Consider the following 14,004-nt stretch of genomic DNA (forward strand, 5'->3'; position numbering starts at 1 on the left):
GCCATTATCTTGGGTCCTGTCACTGGTCACCAGAGAGAAGAGATCAGTCTGACCCTTTGCTTCCCCTTGTAGGGAAGCTGTGGATTCAACATACCAAAACATTTGCTTAGATTGGTCTGCTTGTCAATGAAAACCTTGGCAGAGACGACATTTCCAAATGGCATAAACATCTGCAGCAGATCCTGATCCCCAAACTCCTGGGGAAGATGGTAGATAAACAGATTGGCTCCCTCTGGACCTTCAAACAAGAAGTAGGAAAATAAATTCAGAAAGAGCATGGATAACATACACCCACCTCACAAAGAAAGGTAGAAGAGCCACTCAAATTTTCTAGATAAAACAGTGAAACTGCTATTTACACTACTGCAGAACACTTGATTCCAGAATAAATTAGCATGACCATTAGCTGGGAGTGATCACTCAAATAATTCCAGCTCTTTCTCACTGCTTTTGCTTGTACTTTACACATTGTGCCAACACTGGTTCACAGATACTTGCTGTAATGAAAGCTAGAGCAAAAATGGCTATGCAAAACTTGTGGTCCCAAAGCAACTAAGTAAATTTCCAAAAAAAATAGAAATAATCACAATGCTTGTAATCTGACAGATTCTCTTCTAAACATGCTACATTCTGCTGGAAACTTACTCCTACATTCTTCATTACTTTACACTATATATTAAATTGAACCTGAATCTGAAGAGTGAAAAGACTGGCATAAGAATCTATGGGAAGAGGTGAAGGGCCAAGAAAACAAAATTAACAAAACCACATCTGATTCTCTAACACTGAGACGTATCAGGCTGTAGAATCACATTATCCTTCCCTCTGAGAATATGGAGGAGTATGATTAAGTAAGTATTTAAGACCAGACAAGCCCCATGAAATGTCCTGTATAAAAACTACTTTGGGCAGCCCTTAGTAGAAAGATCTCACAGATCTTTATCTTCAGTAACTCCTGGATTCTAAAAAATGCCACCAAACATAAAAATCTGCAGATAAGGTAAGCGCAAGAGCTAAGCTTGCCCTTTTGAAAAGCCCTCTCAAGTAGTTTCTACAATTTTCTGCCTACCTTCTTTTTGACTTCCTGCTGCACCAATACTCTGCTGTGTTAAGAGACTCTGGTTATAGAGTGTGGGCAGTGCAGCAGCAGCATATTGTTGGATTCCAGAATAAGCCTGTGTGAGGGCTTCCATTGTGCTACCTGTTCCATTTGAGAGACCACCACTGCCAAGTCCTCCATTTAAGGCTGCCATTCCTGTGTAAGAAAGAAGAAATAAAAGATGACTGAATGCTTCCTCTGAGCTAGATCAATAACCTTTCAAACACTCTGCATGACTACAAAAAGCAGGGAGCAGAAAAAATAACCCCAGAGACGTAGCACAGGCTGAGGAATGATAGTCAGCTATTCCCCCAACCCACCACAACATGTAACTTACCTGCTAAAGAGCTAACGTTGAGGCCTGCTGTAGCACCTGCCAGCGTCTGCAATGCTCCAAGAGAAGCCATTGGATTTACAGAGGAGCTGCTACTGGAACTAGGTGAAGAACCTGCTATTAAAATAAAATAATTAAACTTCAACTAATATTTTTTGATCCTGATAATTCAACTTCTTCATTAAGTTATTCCTGTCGAAAAAATTAGCAAGGAACAGACCCAGGCAACACAATATACTTTATGTAAAAATAACCCTCAAACCCACACAACTTGATTGATCACACTGCTGATACATTCCAAGCCCCTCCTACATTTTAAAAAAATTTCTACTTCATCATAACATCCATTCTTTGTGGCAATGACAATGTCATTAAGCGTAAGACACCTAAGATTGAGACATTATACGAATGTTGGCTAAACACTGTATCTCAGCATAAGGCAACCAGCAGTGATGCCCTGTTTCCTGCTGACTAAAGTAAGAGTCACTTGCTATGTATTAACAAGTATCCTTGAAACACCACACAAGGTGAAAAAGACCTGAAACATAGATACTAGGACATTAAAGAAGGCCGAACATGGGATTTTCCCATACTGCCAGAACAGGAACACCACATGCCTGGATTATTTTGACACATTAAATAATTTTCTATTAAAAATCCTGCTGCCACAGCTGGGGCTAGGATTGAGAAAAGTCTTGAAATGTACATCCAAAAATACACAGTCTGTCCTCTATTGAGTATTCCAGCAACATCTTCAACCACATTGACTCAGTAAGAGAAATCTACAGATACAGCACCTAGCAGAGCAACAGCTTACATGGTCAGCCAAATTCTACAAGAGGTAGAATTAGTTCTACAGAAATCAACATCGAAATAATGAGAAAAAACATTTTCCAAGCTGGTATATCAAAAGAAACAGAAGTTCAAACTGTGGTCATCTACAGAGATTTAGGGCCATGATAAAATAAGAAATGCACAGTATTTTTATTATTACATAGCAGTGGTTTTTCTAATAGATTTGTGCACTACCAAAAAAGAAAAGCTATGCATATTGCTATTAACCAAGACGTTTAAATTTACTGCGTAAGATGCGCCAGAAAATATTTACAGCTGCTAAAAATTAAAAGATACTGAAGACTGATGCTGTGGAGGCATCTTGTAGTCTGCTTTTAAGAGGGATTTATCTGTTTGACCAAGGGGATAAAAGAAGAACACAATTTGAGGCATTTTCAGTTTTCCTCATGTTTTTGTCATTCTCAACTATGCTGCATACACCCATTAAAACTTTTAAAAGAATCAGCTGCATGAGAACCAGAGAGCTGCATTTCATATAACTTTTTGTGCTAACAGAAGAAATGTCAAATCTCCTCTAGAAAATGTTTAGAAAAACTCTCCTAATAATTAGAAAACTGAAATACAATGTCCCAAACTATATTTTAAGATGCTTACTCTGCTGAAAAGGAGACACCTCCTGTCTTACTATCAGTAGCATGTTAAATATTGGGAAAATCCAGAGAACAAGTTACAGGATAACCCTCAAGTTGGCAGAAAAAGCAGCACAGTTGGCTGAATAAAAGGCAGAGTTCAGAAATCACAGTTACCTCAATTTTAGAATATCACTTGTTTCTGCAACATTTCAATGCTAATCTTGATAATTCAAAAAGACACTACATCTGACAGATGAGGACATCATTTAAAACCCCCCCAAACCTCTCCCCAGTAAAACAGTAGCAACTAAGGCAAAGAGAATGGATGCCTTCCCTACTTTAAAAGGTTGTGACTACTTTAAATAAATTCAGTTAAATCACTATAAAAAGCTGATCACACAGTTATTTTAGTTTAGCTGCCTTTATCAGAAATTTCTTAAGGCAAAAGAAGAAATGCGTTAGTACTGAAAACACCAAGAAAACTGGATTTGTGTTTTTTTTCTTTATCCTATGTATGTGGAAATTGAAGATAGAGTCCCATTTCTGATGATGACAAAAGGCAGATAAATAACAGGAGAGCAAAATTACAGGGCAATTACAAAGGAATGCTTCCTATGAATAGTCTATATACCAACACAGCCATCTGTCAATCTAGGGTTTCCTCAGCCAAAGGCAGTATCTTTATAAGATTACGATTTTCATTCATTAATTTCAGTGCACTGTGAACACCAAATTGTTGAACTCTACGATGTTCTAAGGCACAATTTCTGTAATTTAATATTGCACTATGCTAACAAAAATCTGCTTTTTATTTTTAAATTATCAGATGACAACTTGACCTGATATCCTGCAATTCTTTTCTTGAAGTATCTAATTACTGCTTTTTCCCTATCCATCTTCATCACAGCACTAATGTATTTGTAGGCTGTAATCATATCCTTCTCCCATGTCAGTCTTCTGTTTTTCAGGCTGTTTGTAAAGCGCAGGAGTTCCACAGTTCTAGCCAATATTTCTGTTCTTCTGTTTTCCTTGTGTTACATTTTAGGTCAGAAAAGAGTGCAAAGCAATGGGGATGGAAAACGAATATTGTTTTATATATGTTCTTTACTCCATCCCTATTTATTAACATTGTTCCTGTGCAATTTTTGGTGAGTTGTTGGGGCTTTTTCTTGCTACTAAGGTTATGTTTTCTTAGATCTATCTACTGAGTTATATCTAGTCAAAAAGGCTAACTCTAATAAAAGTAGCTGAAAATACTTGTGGTTTTCAGAAAATTTGAATATGTAATAAAGAACAGCTTTATAGAAAGATATTGAAAGATATATTATTAGAAAGATAATGAAACTTGGACAAGGTCATCAAGTAACAACTTGTGGAGGTAGGTAAACTGAGGGAACAGTAAGTCTGTCCTAGTTCAGTCACGCAGCATCCAAGCAATGACCTGAAGAAAAGTTAAATTCAGGTGATGAATCTGACTGAACTGTACCAGAATTAGTTCCAGTAAAACCAGAAACACTATGCAATCTCTGAAAACAATTTTGCTGGAGACACACCAAGGCCAGGAAGATTATTTAGGCTTTTCTGGACCTTTGAGGTTGCCTTTGGAAGGAGGAGAAATGAAAACATATCTCAGCATTTGCAACCACTCTATTTTGCTCTGGAGCAGACAATTATTGTTGTCAAAAAGATGGCAGACAAGACACTCCTGTCCCGAGATACTCTATAATATTTTCTTGAACGTCCCTTTCACAAGCTAGCAGTTTAAGTGAGTTTATCTACAGCCAAGGTCTCTGCAACAATGACTACCTTACAACAGCAGACTGGTCAGTTCCAAGAGTGGCTGATCTTCAGCAAGGTTGAAGGTTTTACTTCATCCCCTTCTATGTCAAAATACACAATTGTGCTTGGAAGTATCAAAAGAAAATTGTCTGAAATGGCTAGAAAGACAGCAAAACAACAATATGTAATGCCTCTGAGTTCAACCACTCTGACATGGAACCTATCCACAGCCCATGGACTGCACTGTGCAGACTTCCAAGTTCCCCAGACACAAATGATATCAGTGCAGATGAAAGAAAATCAAAAAGGCAACTATGCAGAAGGACTGTCTGGATTTTTCCACCAATTATGCAATTTGAGGAGAGATGTCCAAATAAGCATCAGGTGAACATTTGGATGACAGATGGAGAGAAGTCAAGGAGTTAGTCATCTCATCTGCAGTTAGGTTTAAGAGGTTATCACAGTAGATGTTGCCATATGTCCCTCAGACAAGGCAGGCACTTACTAACACATGGTACTAAACTGCTTTACACTGAGTTTCTTCAAGGTCTAGGTGTGGTTCAGGAGGGATAGATGTTTTCTGTGTGGAGTCCAACAGCCTTCTATGTGAATATATACTGAATGAATGCACATATGAATATTAATCAAAATAGAATTTCAAGTTTGCTTGAAGACTAAAGAGTTAAAAAGCTGTATAATTACAGGAAATATCATGGGATTGAATGTGTCTATACACGTTGAGGCTTCCCCCCTTCCCAATTCGAGTAAAGTTTTAAAAGGTTAAGCATATCTATACCTCTAATGAAAAGCACTAGAACTGTTTCAGAGTTTGATGTTAGTGACTGCTTAAAGACTATATGCCCTCCAAAACCTTTATTTCTTTTGAACAAAGCTAATCTTTACTATTTAAAATTATATTTGAAATTAAGTTTTAAGAGCAATAGTGCCTGCTTCGTGTTACAAACCTGTGAAGAGTGAACTGTCACATCTATACAGAATATTAAAACAAATGATCCATCATGATAATTGAATTGTTGACACACAATCACTTATTGATGTTACTAATGATCAGAAGGTTATTTGGATTCAGCACAGAAAGTACTTAAAAATGGGCTGCTCCCCACCCCCTAGCCCCTCCACCAGCATGATAAAAAATGGAACAGAGTCCTGAAATATGTCTTTCATCAAGGGAAAAGGAACCTGCATAGTTCTGTGGAACAGCCAAAACTCACAAAGGGGAAGCCAATTCTAATGAATCACTCAATAGCAGCATAACTTCATTTGAAAGGGATCTCTGGGTCATCCTGTCTAACAGTGTGCTCAGAGCTGGTCTAACCTCTGAATTTGGTTACCCTCTTCAGGGTCCTTTCCACTTGAATTCTCAGTCTCTGAAATGATGGAGATTCCACAGCCCCTCTAGCACCTTGTTCCTGAGCCTGATCACTCTTGCCATTAATTTTATTTTTTTATCTATCAGAATTTTCTCAGTTGCAACTCATGTTCATTGCCCTTCTGCTTCTGAGAAGGGGCTGTCTCTGCTATTTCTAGCACATCTGACATCTGAACTTCCCAACCTGCTAGCCCCATTCTCCACCTTAACAAAACTGAGAACAAACTTGCTGCAGTCAGACGTGACAGCCAATGAAGAAATCTTACTTCTAAATGCCAGTCATAACAAACTGTAACCTGACAAAGCATGAGGAAATATAGGAGAAACTGTTAGATATATTCACCTTTATGCTTCCTTTATGATAAAGAAGCATTTGTGTGTTATAAATGCAGCTCTTCTGTAGTCTGAACTCTTCATTTTTTTGGTTTGCTTTTGTTTCTTTGGTTTTTAATTATAGAATAGGACACATAGCTGAGAGTCAAAATTAAGTAAAAAATTCTAATCTTTTAAGGACTGCAGACCACAAAGTTTTTGTGTAAAAAATGTCCAGTAACAGAACACTCTTTGAACAAAATTCTCTCTAGGGAATTTCTCTAAGTAGAAAACTGTGCAAAGTACCCATGGTTTAACTCCCAATCATGTGACATAAGGTTTTCTAAACAGCTTTTCCTTGTAATCTCTTTATAATCTTTTAGCCCGGCTCCTTGTCCTCCTACGCAATTCAAAATCTACCTGTGGAAATTTAAAACCTCCTCCCTCAAACCCTCTTTTGTCTCTCACCATCACAGGTGAGGATGTCAATTCTGCAGGACAGAAGCCAGTGATGCTGGAAAACTGACACCCTGAAAATACAGGCTCTCCCTTCTTGTGTCAGGATTTAGTAATAACTCAAAATAGGATAGAAATAACTGAGTGGAATAGTGATCCTTGTTTGTGATAAAAACTGAACATGTCTGCTGTAAGCACAACTGAATTTATTTTTAGTTTTTTGCTTGTTGCATTTATTGATCACATTTAACAATAAGGCAGCAAAAGAACACTACTTGGACATTCTACTATCTCTGGTTAATGTACATAATGTAAGTTAAAAAACCCAACCCAAAACAAACAAGACATGAAAGAGCCATACAAAAGGAAAATACTGATTTTTATGTGCAACTCATACACAAAGTTCTAGACAACTACTTTCCAGTAAAAGTGCTAAGTGTCTGTTTATTCTACTTTTATGAGGATGTTATAGTATCCTTGTCCTCACTAATGGAATATAAATTGTATCGTTCTAGTGCACAGAGCATTACTTCATGCTTAAGGCATTTTCTGTTTCCACTTTGAAAGGAATAGGCTGTTATTTGCCACAGTGCATGCCTAAAATCACAGATAAACCAAATATGTGATGAGATTGTAATAACATGACTGGAAAGAGGTCACCTACCTTTCTGTTTCATGATGACCTCAAAAATTCGTTTTACTCTAAATTAATATGACCATTTGGAGGAAGAGGCACAGCAGGTAAAAAAGCCTTTGCTGGTGGCAAAGATATCTACCCCAAACAGAGGCCAGCGAATCTACTAGTAAACCGTTTGTCTGTTAAAGATCAACATGAAAATGACAAAAAAGGATAGACAGCATAGGTGACATCTATCCTGAAAGGACTTCCAAGGCAATGCCTGTCATAGCAGGCTACAGCACAAGCAGTTTCTTACCTGAGCTGGTGAGCACACTCAGGGGGCTGCTGGAGGAAGTGAGTGCAGCGGTGCCACTCGGTGTGTTCTGAGCTGCACTGGCCGCAGCTGCCAACGCAGCCAGGTTCTGTAGCTGCATCGCATTCAGTCCTGCAACACATGCAAGAATGCAGAGTTTCTCCTGTAAGAGCCACCATCATCCAAGTGGAACAGATCCAGCAACCTCATCACAAGGGAGGAATGGGAAGGAGCTTAAAAGCAACAGGCTTAATACCAGTTACTGATCTTTTCTACATCACAATTCCTTGCCATAATTAAAAATGCTTTTCATTGCCCAGATAGATGTGATTCGGGAAAAGCCCAGATAGTCATTACCCCAGATGGCCCCAAAGCACAGAAATTTTCGAGCAGCGCTCTCTCCAGACAACAAAAGCTTAGGAGTCAAGTCAGGGTCTGAGAGCTCATGTGCAAGCTAGAAAACTTGCCTAGACACCCAGCCAATAACTTCCTCCAGTCTTCTGTCCTTCCAGACTCTTTGTATGGGGACAGCAGTAACTACAAAATTTTTTCATGAAGGCCTCACACCACAGTGGCCACAAAGTCGTGGCTTTAACCTACCATTAGCCGAGCATCAGCATGTTTTGTTCGGTCCGCCTGGCCGCCAAGAGGCAACAGTCAATTGTGAGACAATTGTTAAGTGGCAACTCCTGACCACAGGACCAGCCAATGTATGTGCAGGCTGGTCAAACACACTGGCAAGGAGAACAGGAAACCTCAGGCATGTTGTGGGTAAACAGCAAAGAATACTGCAGGGGGAGGAAGGGACCCCTATGTTTATGAATTTTACTGGTCAATTTACTCATCTGACTCACCTTCATCTCGAGCCATTGTTTTTGAATTAAACCATTTGGCCAGTACTGACTGTATTTTGCTCTCTTTTCCTGCCATAGGATTATCATTGAAATGGCTCTCCTCCTGAATTCTGTATTTTAGCCATCCTTTGGTAGATTAGCCCCATTCTTCCAATTCTGCCTCTCTTCACTTTTCCCTTATTTTCCATTTTTTGTCTCTAGCTTTGATTATTTTAACAATTCCTCCTCTTTTCATCTCACTTCAGAGAATCCCTAATATTTCTTCCCAACATAATTAAAACCAAAACTACATTAATTGCCCTTCATTTGACATCAAACGATCTTAAGCAGAGGTGGTATCTCATCTTTTGGACACTTAGTAAGACCTTGGGAGTAAAGCACATGTCTCAAATAATTAAAACCTCAGTTTTATTATTCAAGCATGTAAACAGACAACATAAGAATGGGACAATGCAGTATAAACTAATTATTTTCTAAAACTCTTCTACTACCTTTAGTACAGTTTGTTTGTTTTTTCCAACTCTTTTTCAATTGTTTTCTCTTTGTGGCAGGGTCTGTTTCCCGAGGCAAATTTAGTCTCCAAAACAAGTGGATTTTGCCTTTCTTTAGATTCTCAAGGTGCCATTGTAACATAAAAGCACGAAGTCAAAATCAAAAGGTTTTCTATTTTACTTGTATTGTGCTACAGAGGGTTAAAAGTGCAAGTGTTGGAGCTAATGAAGAACTGAGCAGCTTGTTCCTTACTGAAGCAGTTTGTCATGTGCACGCTGCACCTGTCCTCTTGCCATCACACTGTTTTCCCATCTGCTTTCAAACAGCGTTGAGATTAAATTTTGTCTACAAAGTCTGATATAGTTTGGGATCTAATTACCTACTTAATTTTTCTTTCTATGAATTTCAAGAAAGGAGATCACCTGAGATGTTATCAGGACCTTAAAACTACAACTTTTTCTGCAAAGAATCACAGATTTAGAATAACTATGCAATATGCTATTTATGTATCTGCTTTCTAAATTTTAAGGTGGTTTTTTTTCAATAGTGAAGACAGAATTACCCTGGAAACTTCTCAGTCTCAGCTAGTTACCCCCTTCCCCCTCCCCCAGTCCTTATTCCCATACTTCCTCCCTTATTACATCTTGTTTTCAAACAGACAGAAGAGGTGGAAAAACCAGGATCATGTGCATAACAAAATCCATTATAGATCACCACCACAGGACATTAGTAAAACGTTTTTTTAAAAATAATTGCTTTTTGCAAGAGTCCTAGATCTAAGAGCTCTGAGGAGGTTTAACACGAGAGAAGTCAATGTAGGAAGCTGAGGTTACAATCAGCTTCCAATATAAATCAAAATTCTTGCAAATGAAAACATAACACTTTGCAAACGCTTGTATATTGCTACTGATGGGTGCACCAGCCAATACAAGTCAGATGTACAAAGCCATTTTTGGATGAACTTTGCACAGACAGGGCATGTGATATTGGGAACTACCATTAAACCCCAGGAGGCAATTTGAAAAGCTTGAAGTGTTCAGGGTTAAAACCAAAACTACAGGTTTTTCTGCCAGCAGAAGAATTTAGAAAATGTGGTGAATGGAGTTTCTAAACGTGTTTTATTATTCCCAACAGTGCGAAGACAAAATTACAGCCCCAGGACTGCCATACTGAATATTCTGACTAGCAGTCCACAGCAAGGAATTTGGCTCATATCTATTAAGCTAATATTTCCCTAAAAGCAATGGCATAATTAACTGTAATTCAAATGAATGAATGAATAAAGTATCTGAATGAAGGACTAGCTCACATTCCTAACAAGAGTGTATTTCCAACTTAAATGTTTTGCTCTCAAATACATTGAAAATGGGAAAACTAAGGATGCATTACCACTGAAACATGTACATTAGTGCCTATTTCAAAACACAGTTCTTCACATATGCACCTATTTGGATGAAAACAAATACAGAGAGCACTCTTTTTGTTACCGAAAAGGGCAGATAATTTTAAATGCCAGAGGTTGGGGAGATACCATCACTTACCTTGAGCATAATAGTTAACTAAGATTAAGAAGGAACATCCTCACTTTTAGCAGAGAACTCCTGTCATTTCAAAGGAGTAGGGAAACTCAAAACTACTTATTCCAACTGAGATTAAAATGCTTACAGCCTTTTGGCTACTTTCTCTATCCTTGTTCTCTTTTGTTTGGCACTGGATTTCTCTTCTGGTGGAAAAAAACTCACCTCCCATTGGGTGGAGGCTGCTCAGTGTGTTCAGGTTCCCAGATGAAGCAGCTGCTGTCTGCTGAAGGAGCTGCAAATAAAGCTAGACATTACACCAAAAAACAAAACAAGAGTGAGAGTGAGGGCTGGCTCTGCTTCTGGGAGAAACTGCATCACACCACAGCCAGAGCGCCGTCACAAATGAATTCCCGCTGCCCATGCACCACATCATAGCAAAGCGTAAAGAGAATTCCCCTGAACAATACAGCCAGAGCACCACCACAGTGAAAATCCACATTGCCCATGCATCACACTGCAGCCAAAGCAACAGCACAATGCCTTGCTCACTCAACATCATCAACGCTGAGGGAAAATTATAGCCAGTACACCAAGACAAATCCAGTAGAATCAGTAGTGAGAGAGAATTCCTATTCAAAGCACCTAAAGGAGGATTGCCACCCCTAAGGATATGCTACCTCAAAACAGACTTTACAGCTGACACTGCCAGCATGGACAAATGGCAGTGCCATACCAAAACCAAAGAGCCACCATGAGAGGGAACTTCCTCTACTTTCCTTATGCGCAGTAGATATGAGAGACATTTCAAGCCTCAGCACAGATGCTATTTAGAGATTTCCAATTCATCTTTCCATTAACTAGCTGCTGTTACAAAAAAAATCCAATCTACCAAAATGAAAAAAGTAGTAAGAGAATTGCCCCATTTCAACAGTACACCATACCAAGAATGAGATTAGATTTTCCTTTTCTGTCCTCAGACTTCATATTGCATGAATACAATTCTCAGAGCTACTCTGGCAATCCACATATGTCAGCGTATCAGTTTTAGAAAAGTTCATCCTTTAGGGACCCAGCAAAATCAACTGAAATGGAACTGCAGTCTACCTTCTGTTACATAATTTTTGCTAAAGAGAGTAGTTTCTCTCTATTTTCTGTAGGATTTGTTTTTATCTGCTTGGTTGGTTGGTTGGTTGGTTGGTTGGTTTTTGTTGTTTGGGTTTATTTATTCTGCTTCCAATCTGATCATCTTTTCTATTTGGACACTAATAAGTACAGCTCCAGGTTTTGGTGGAAGAGGATGACGGAAATAAAGGAAAATGATAAAGGAATACAAGAACTATATCATCAGATAGACATGAAAAGGGTGTTTATATGGTAACCGTTGAGGCAATATTATATGAAGAAAAAGCACATTGTACAGAATGCAGGAGAAAAACCCAAGGTTTCAGTAATTAGGGCTACTGTGACTGGGGTCGAAATCCTCCCTTAAATGTGTCCTGACTAGAGGAGAGCACATAACACAATTTCAGCCTTCCCATCCACAAAATGGTGATTAAGAACCCAGCTCTGATCTACCAGGAGCCTTCTAAAAATGAATATATTGAACACTGCAAGACAGTCAGACACTGCAATCCCTGAAGAGACAAAAAAACCCGAAATCAGAAACTCACTGCTAAGTACTGGGGTCCAAGTGTGTTGAGACCAGCCAGGTTTCCCCATATTGAGGCAGCACTGATCTGTTGCATTTGTTGCTGAAGTTGCTGAGCAATTCGTTTCTGCTCTTTGTCCTTCTGCGTGTCTGCAAATTTTACAACAATGGGAGAAGAGCAACCCTGCAAACAGCAATTCAAACAATTACATACTTGCTATCCCCAGCAGTCATAAAAATACTGCATTAAGACCCAGTCACTGGAAGCATTCCTCTCCTCCTCTATGCATACATAAAGACATATATATGTATATTCAAACAGCACATTCCATCCAAGGCTCAGAATCTTCTTTGCTTTTAATTCTATGTTGTATTTTGGTATTTTCTCTGCAGATGAAGTTTCTATCTCAAACTCTAAAAACAGATGGACAACCACAAAGGTCCAGGAGTACTGTTTGTGAAGAAACACACACTGCACTTCATCCTTCTCTCTGCTCTCTAGTCCCTTAAACTCCATAGTGACTGCCTGACAAATTACATCTGCTCCTGACACCCACTAGCTTGTTTTACCTCCATAGTTTGTGCTTGGTGCATTGCTTTGATTGCTGTTTGTGCCATGGCTCTTGTTGTAAAAGTCACAAATGCACAACCTGGGGAAAGAACAAAAAGGAATCAAGTTGTTCACTACCTCCACAATTGTTGGCATGAATACAGGTATGAAAATGCTTACTGGGCAGGGAAGGGGTTTAGGTGGGAATCACAGAAAAAGCTCAAATGCCAGGCTGAGTTGCAAAAGGCAACATCCACCAACCTCAAAGTGCCAAAATCTTCTTGCTTTGCTTACCTCGGCTCAGGCCATCTGGGCCCCGTAATATCCTGCATTCTTCAATCTGCCCAAAGGGGGAGAACATCACTCGAATATCATTTTCATTGCACTTCTTGGATATCATTCCAATAAACAACTTTCTATCTTCTACTGCTAAGGAATCAAAAGATAAAGAGTATTACCAGCAAATACGTGCTTATTAGATCTTATTTTGTCAAGTCTTCCCCATTAACTACAGTTATTTCCCTTATATTTAGCAAATGGGCTTATTTAAACCAGGTTCCCAGGACTGTTCTCTTCAATTTAAGAGGATGCATACAAGATACTTCTATGAACCTGACGGATGCCTGTTTTATGATTCTATGTTTGTAACTTGCTGTCTTTTTTAGTTTGTGAAGTCTGTGAACAACAGGAATGTTTAAAAAAAGGGAACAAAGTATGTCAGATTCAGCACTTTCCTGTATCTCTTCAGTTCCAGGTAAGAGAAGGCTTGAATATGGTTTATTGGACTACTTTCACCATCTTTGCTCTGCCTGTACTATCTTTAGACTGCCAACATACCTAACTGCATATAAACAAGCAAGTGAACTGCAGAAAGGTTCCTTCTAGCCTCATGCCAATCACTTAAATTTAGATATGCCCATTTCCTCACACTCCTCTCTCAACAGAGGAAGCAACAGCAGTTGCTAAAACAGAACACTTTTACTTCTGTTATTGATCCGCCCATTCTGATCTGCATCAAAAGCATAAAAATAACACCTCAAATCAAACCATGGACTGTGTGGTATGGTATCTTGGCTTTAAAAACTGATGCTACTAGATACATTAGTCAAAGAATACCTTTCAGTGTGCAGACTGTTTTAAAATAAATGGTTCAGAAAGACATTTCTCTTAAGTTGTCAGTTAGTTGATACTAATGTCAGTTAAAGGTCACT

General features: G+C 38.8%; 1 protein-coding gene across 15 annotated transcripts in view; it reads right to left on the reverse strand.

Moving 5' to 3' along the window:
- Positions 1 to 14,004, reverse strand: part of CELF1 (CUGBP Elav-like family member 1) — a 61,635-nt gene that overhangs the window by 12,044 nt on the left and 35,587 nt on the right. For 10 of the 15 annotated variants that reach the window (XM_085062562.1, XM_085062570.1, XM_085062573.1 and 7 more), the window contains 8 exons: positions 13,088 to 13,222; positions 12,814 to 12,893; positions 12,266 to 12,427; positions 10,818 to 10,899; positions 7,733 to 7,861; positions 1,437 to 1,550; positions 1,070 to 1,255; positions 95 to 238 (listed from right to left, as the gene is read on the reverse strand). In XM_085062562.1, coding sequence (XP_084918688.1) covers positions 95 to 238; positions 1,070 to 1,255; positions 1,437 to 1,550; positions 7,733 to 7,861; positions 10,818 to 10,899; positions 12,266 to 12,427; positions 12,814 to 12,893; positions 13,088 to 13,222 — 1,032 coding nt within the window. The remainder of the gene's footprint in view (positions 1 to 94; positions 239 to 1,069; positions 1,256 to 1,436; positions 1,551 to 7,732; positions 7,862 to 10,817; positions 10,900 to 12,265; positions 12,428 to 12,813; positions 12,894 to 13,087; positions 13,223 to 14,004) is intronic. The other 5 variants (XM_085062565.1, XM_085062564.1, XM_085062567.1 and 2 more) reach the window with 5 other exon arrangements.

This window comes from Lichenostomus cassidix, chromosome 5, assembly GCF_008360975.1.
Source record: "Lichenostomus cassidix isolate B80296 chromosome 5, HeHo_3.0, whole genome shotgun sequence".
NCBI classification, from domain to species: domain Eukaryota; kingdom Metazoa; phylum Chordata; class Aves; order Passeriformes; family Meliphagidae; genus Lichenostomus; species Lichenostomus cassidix.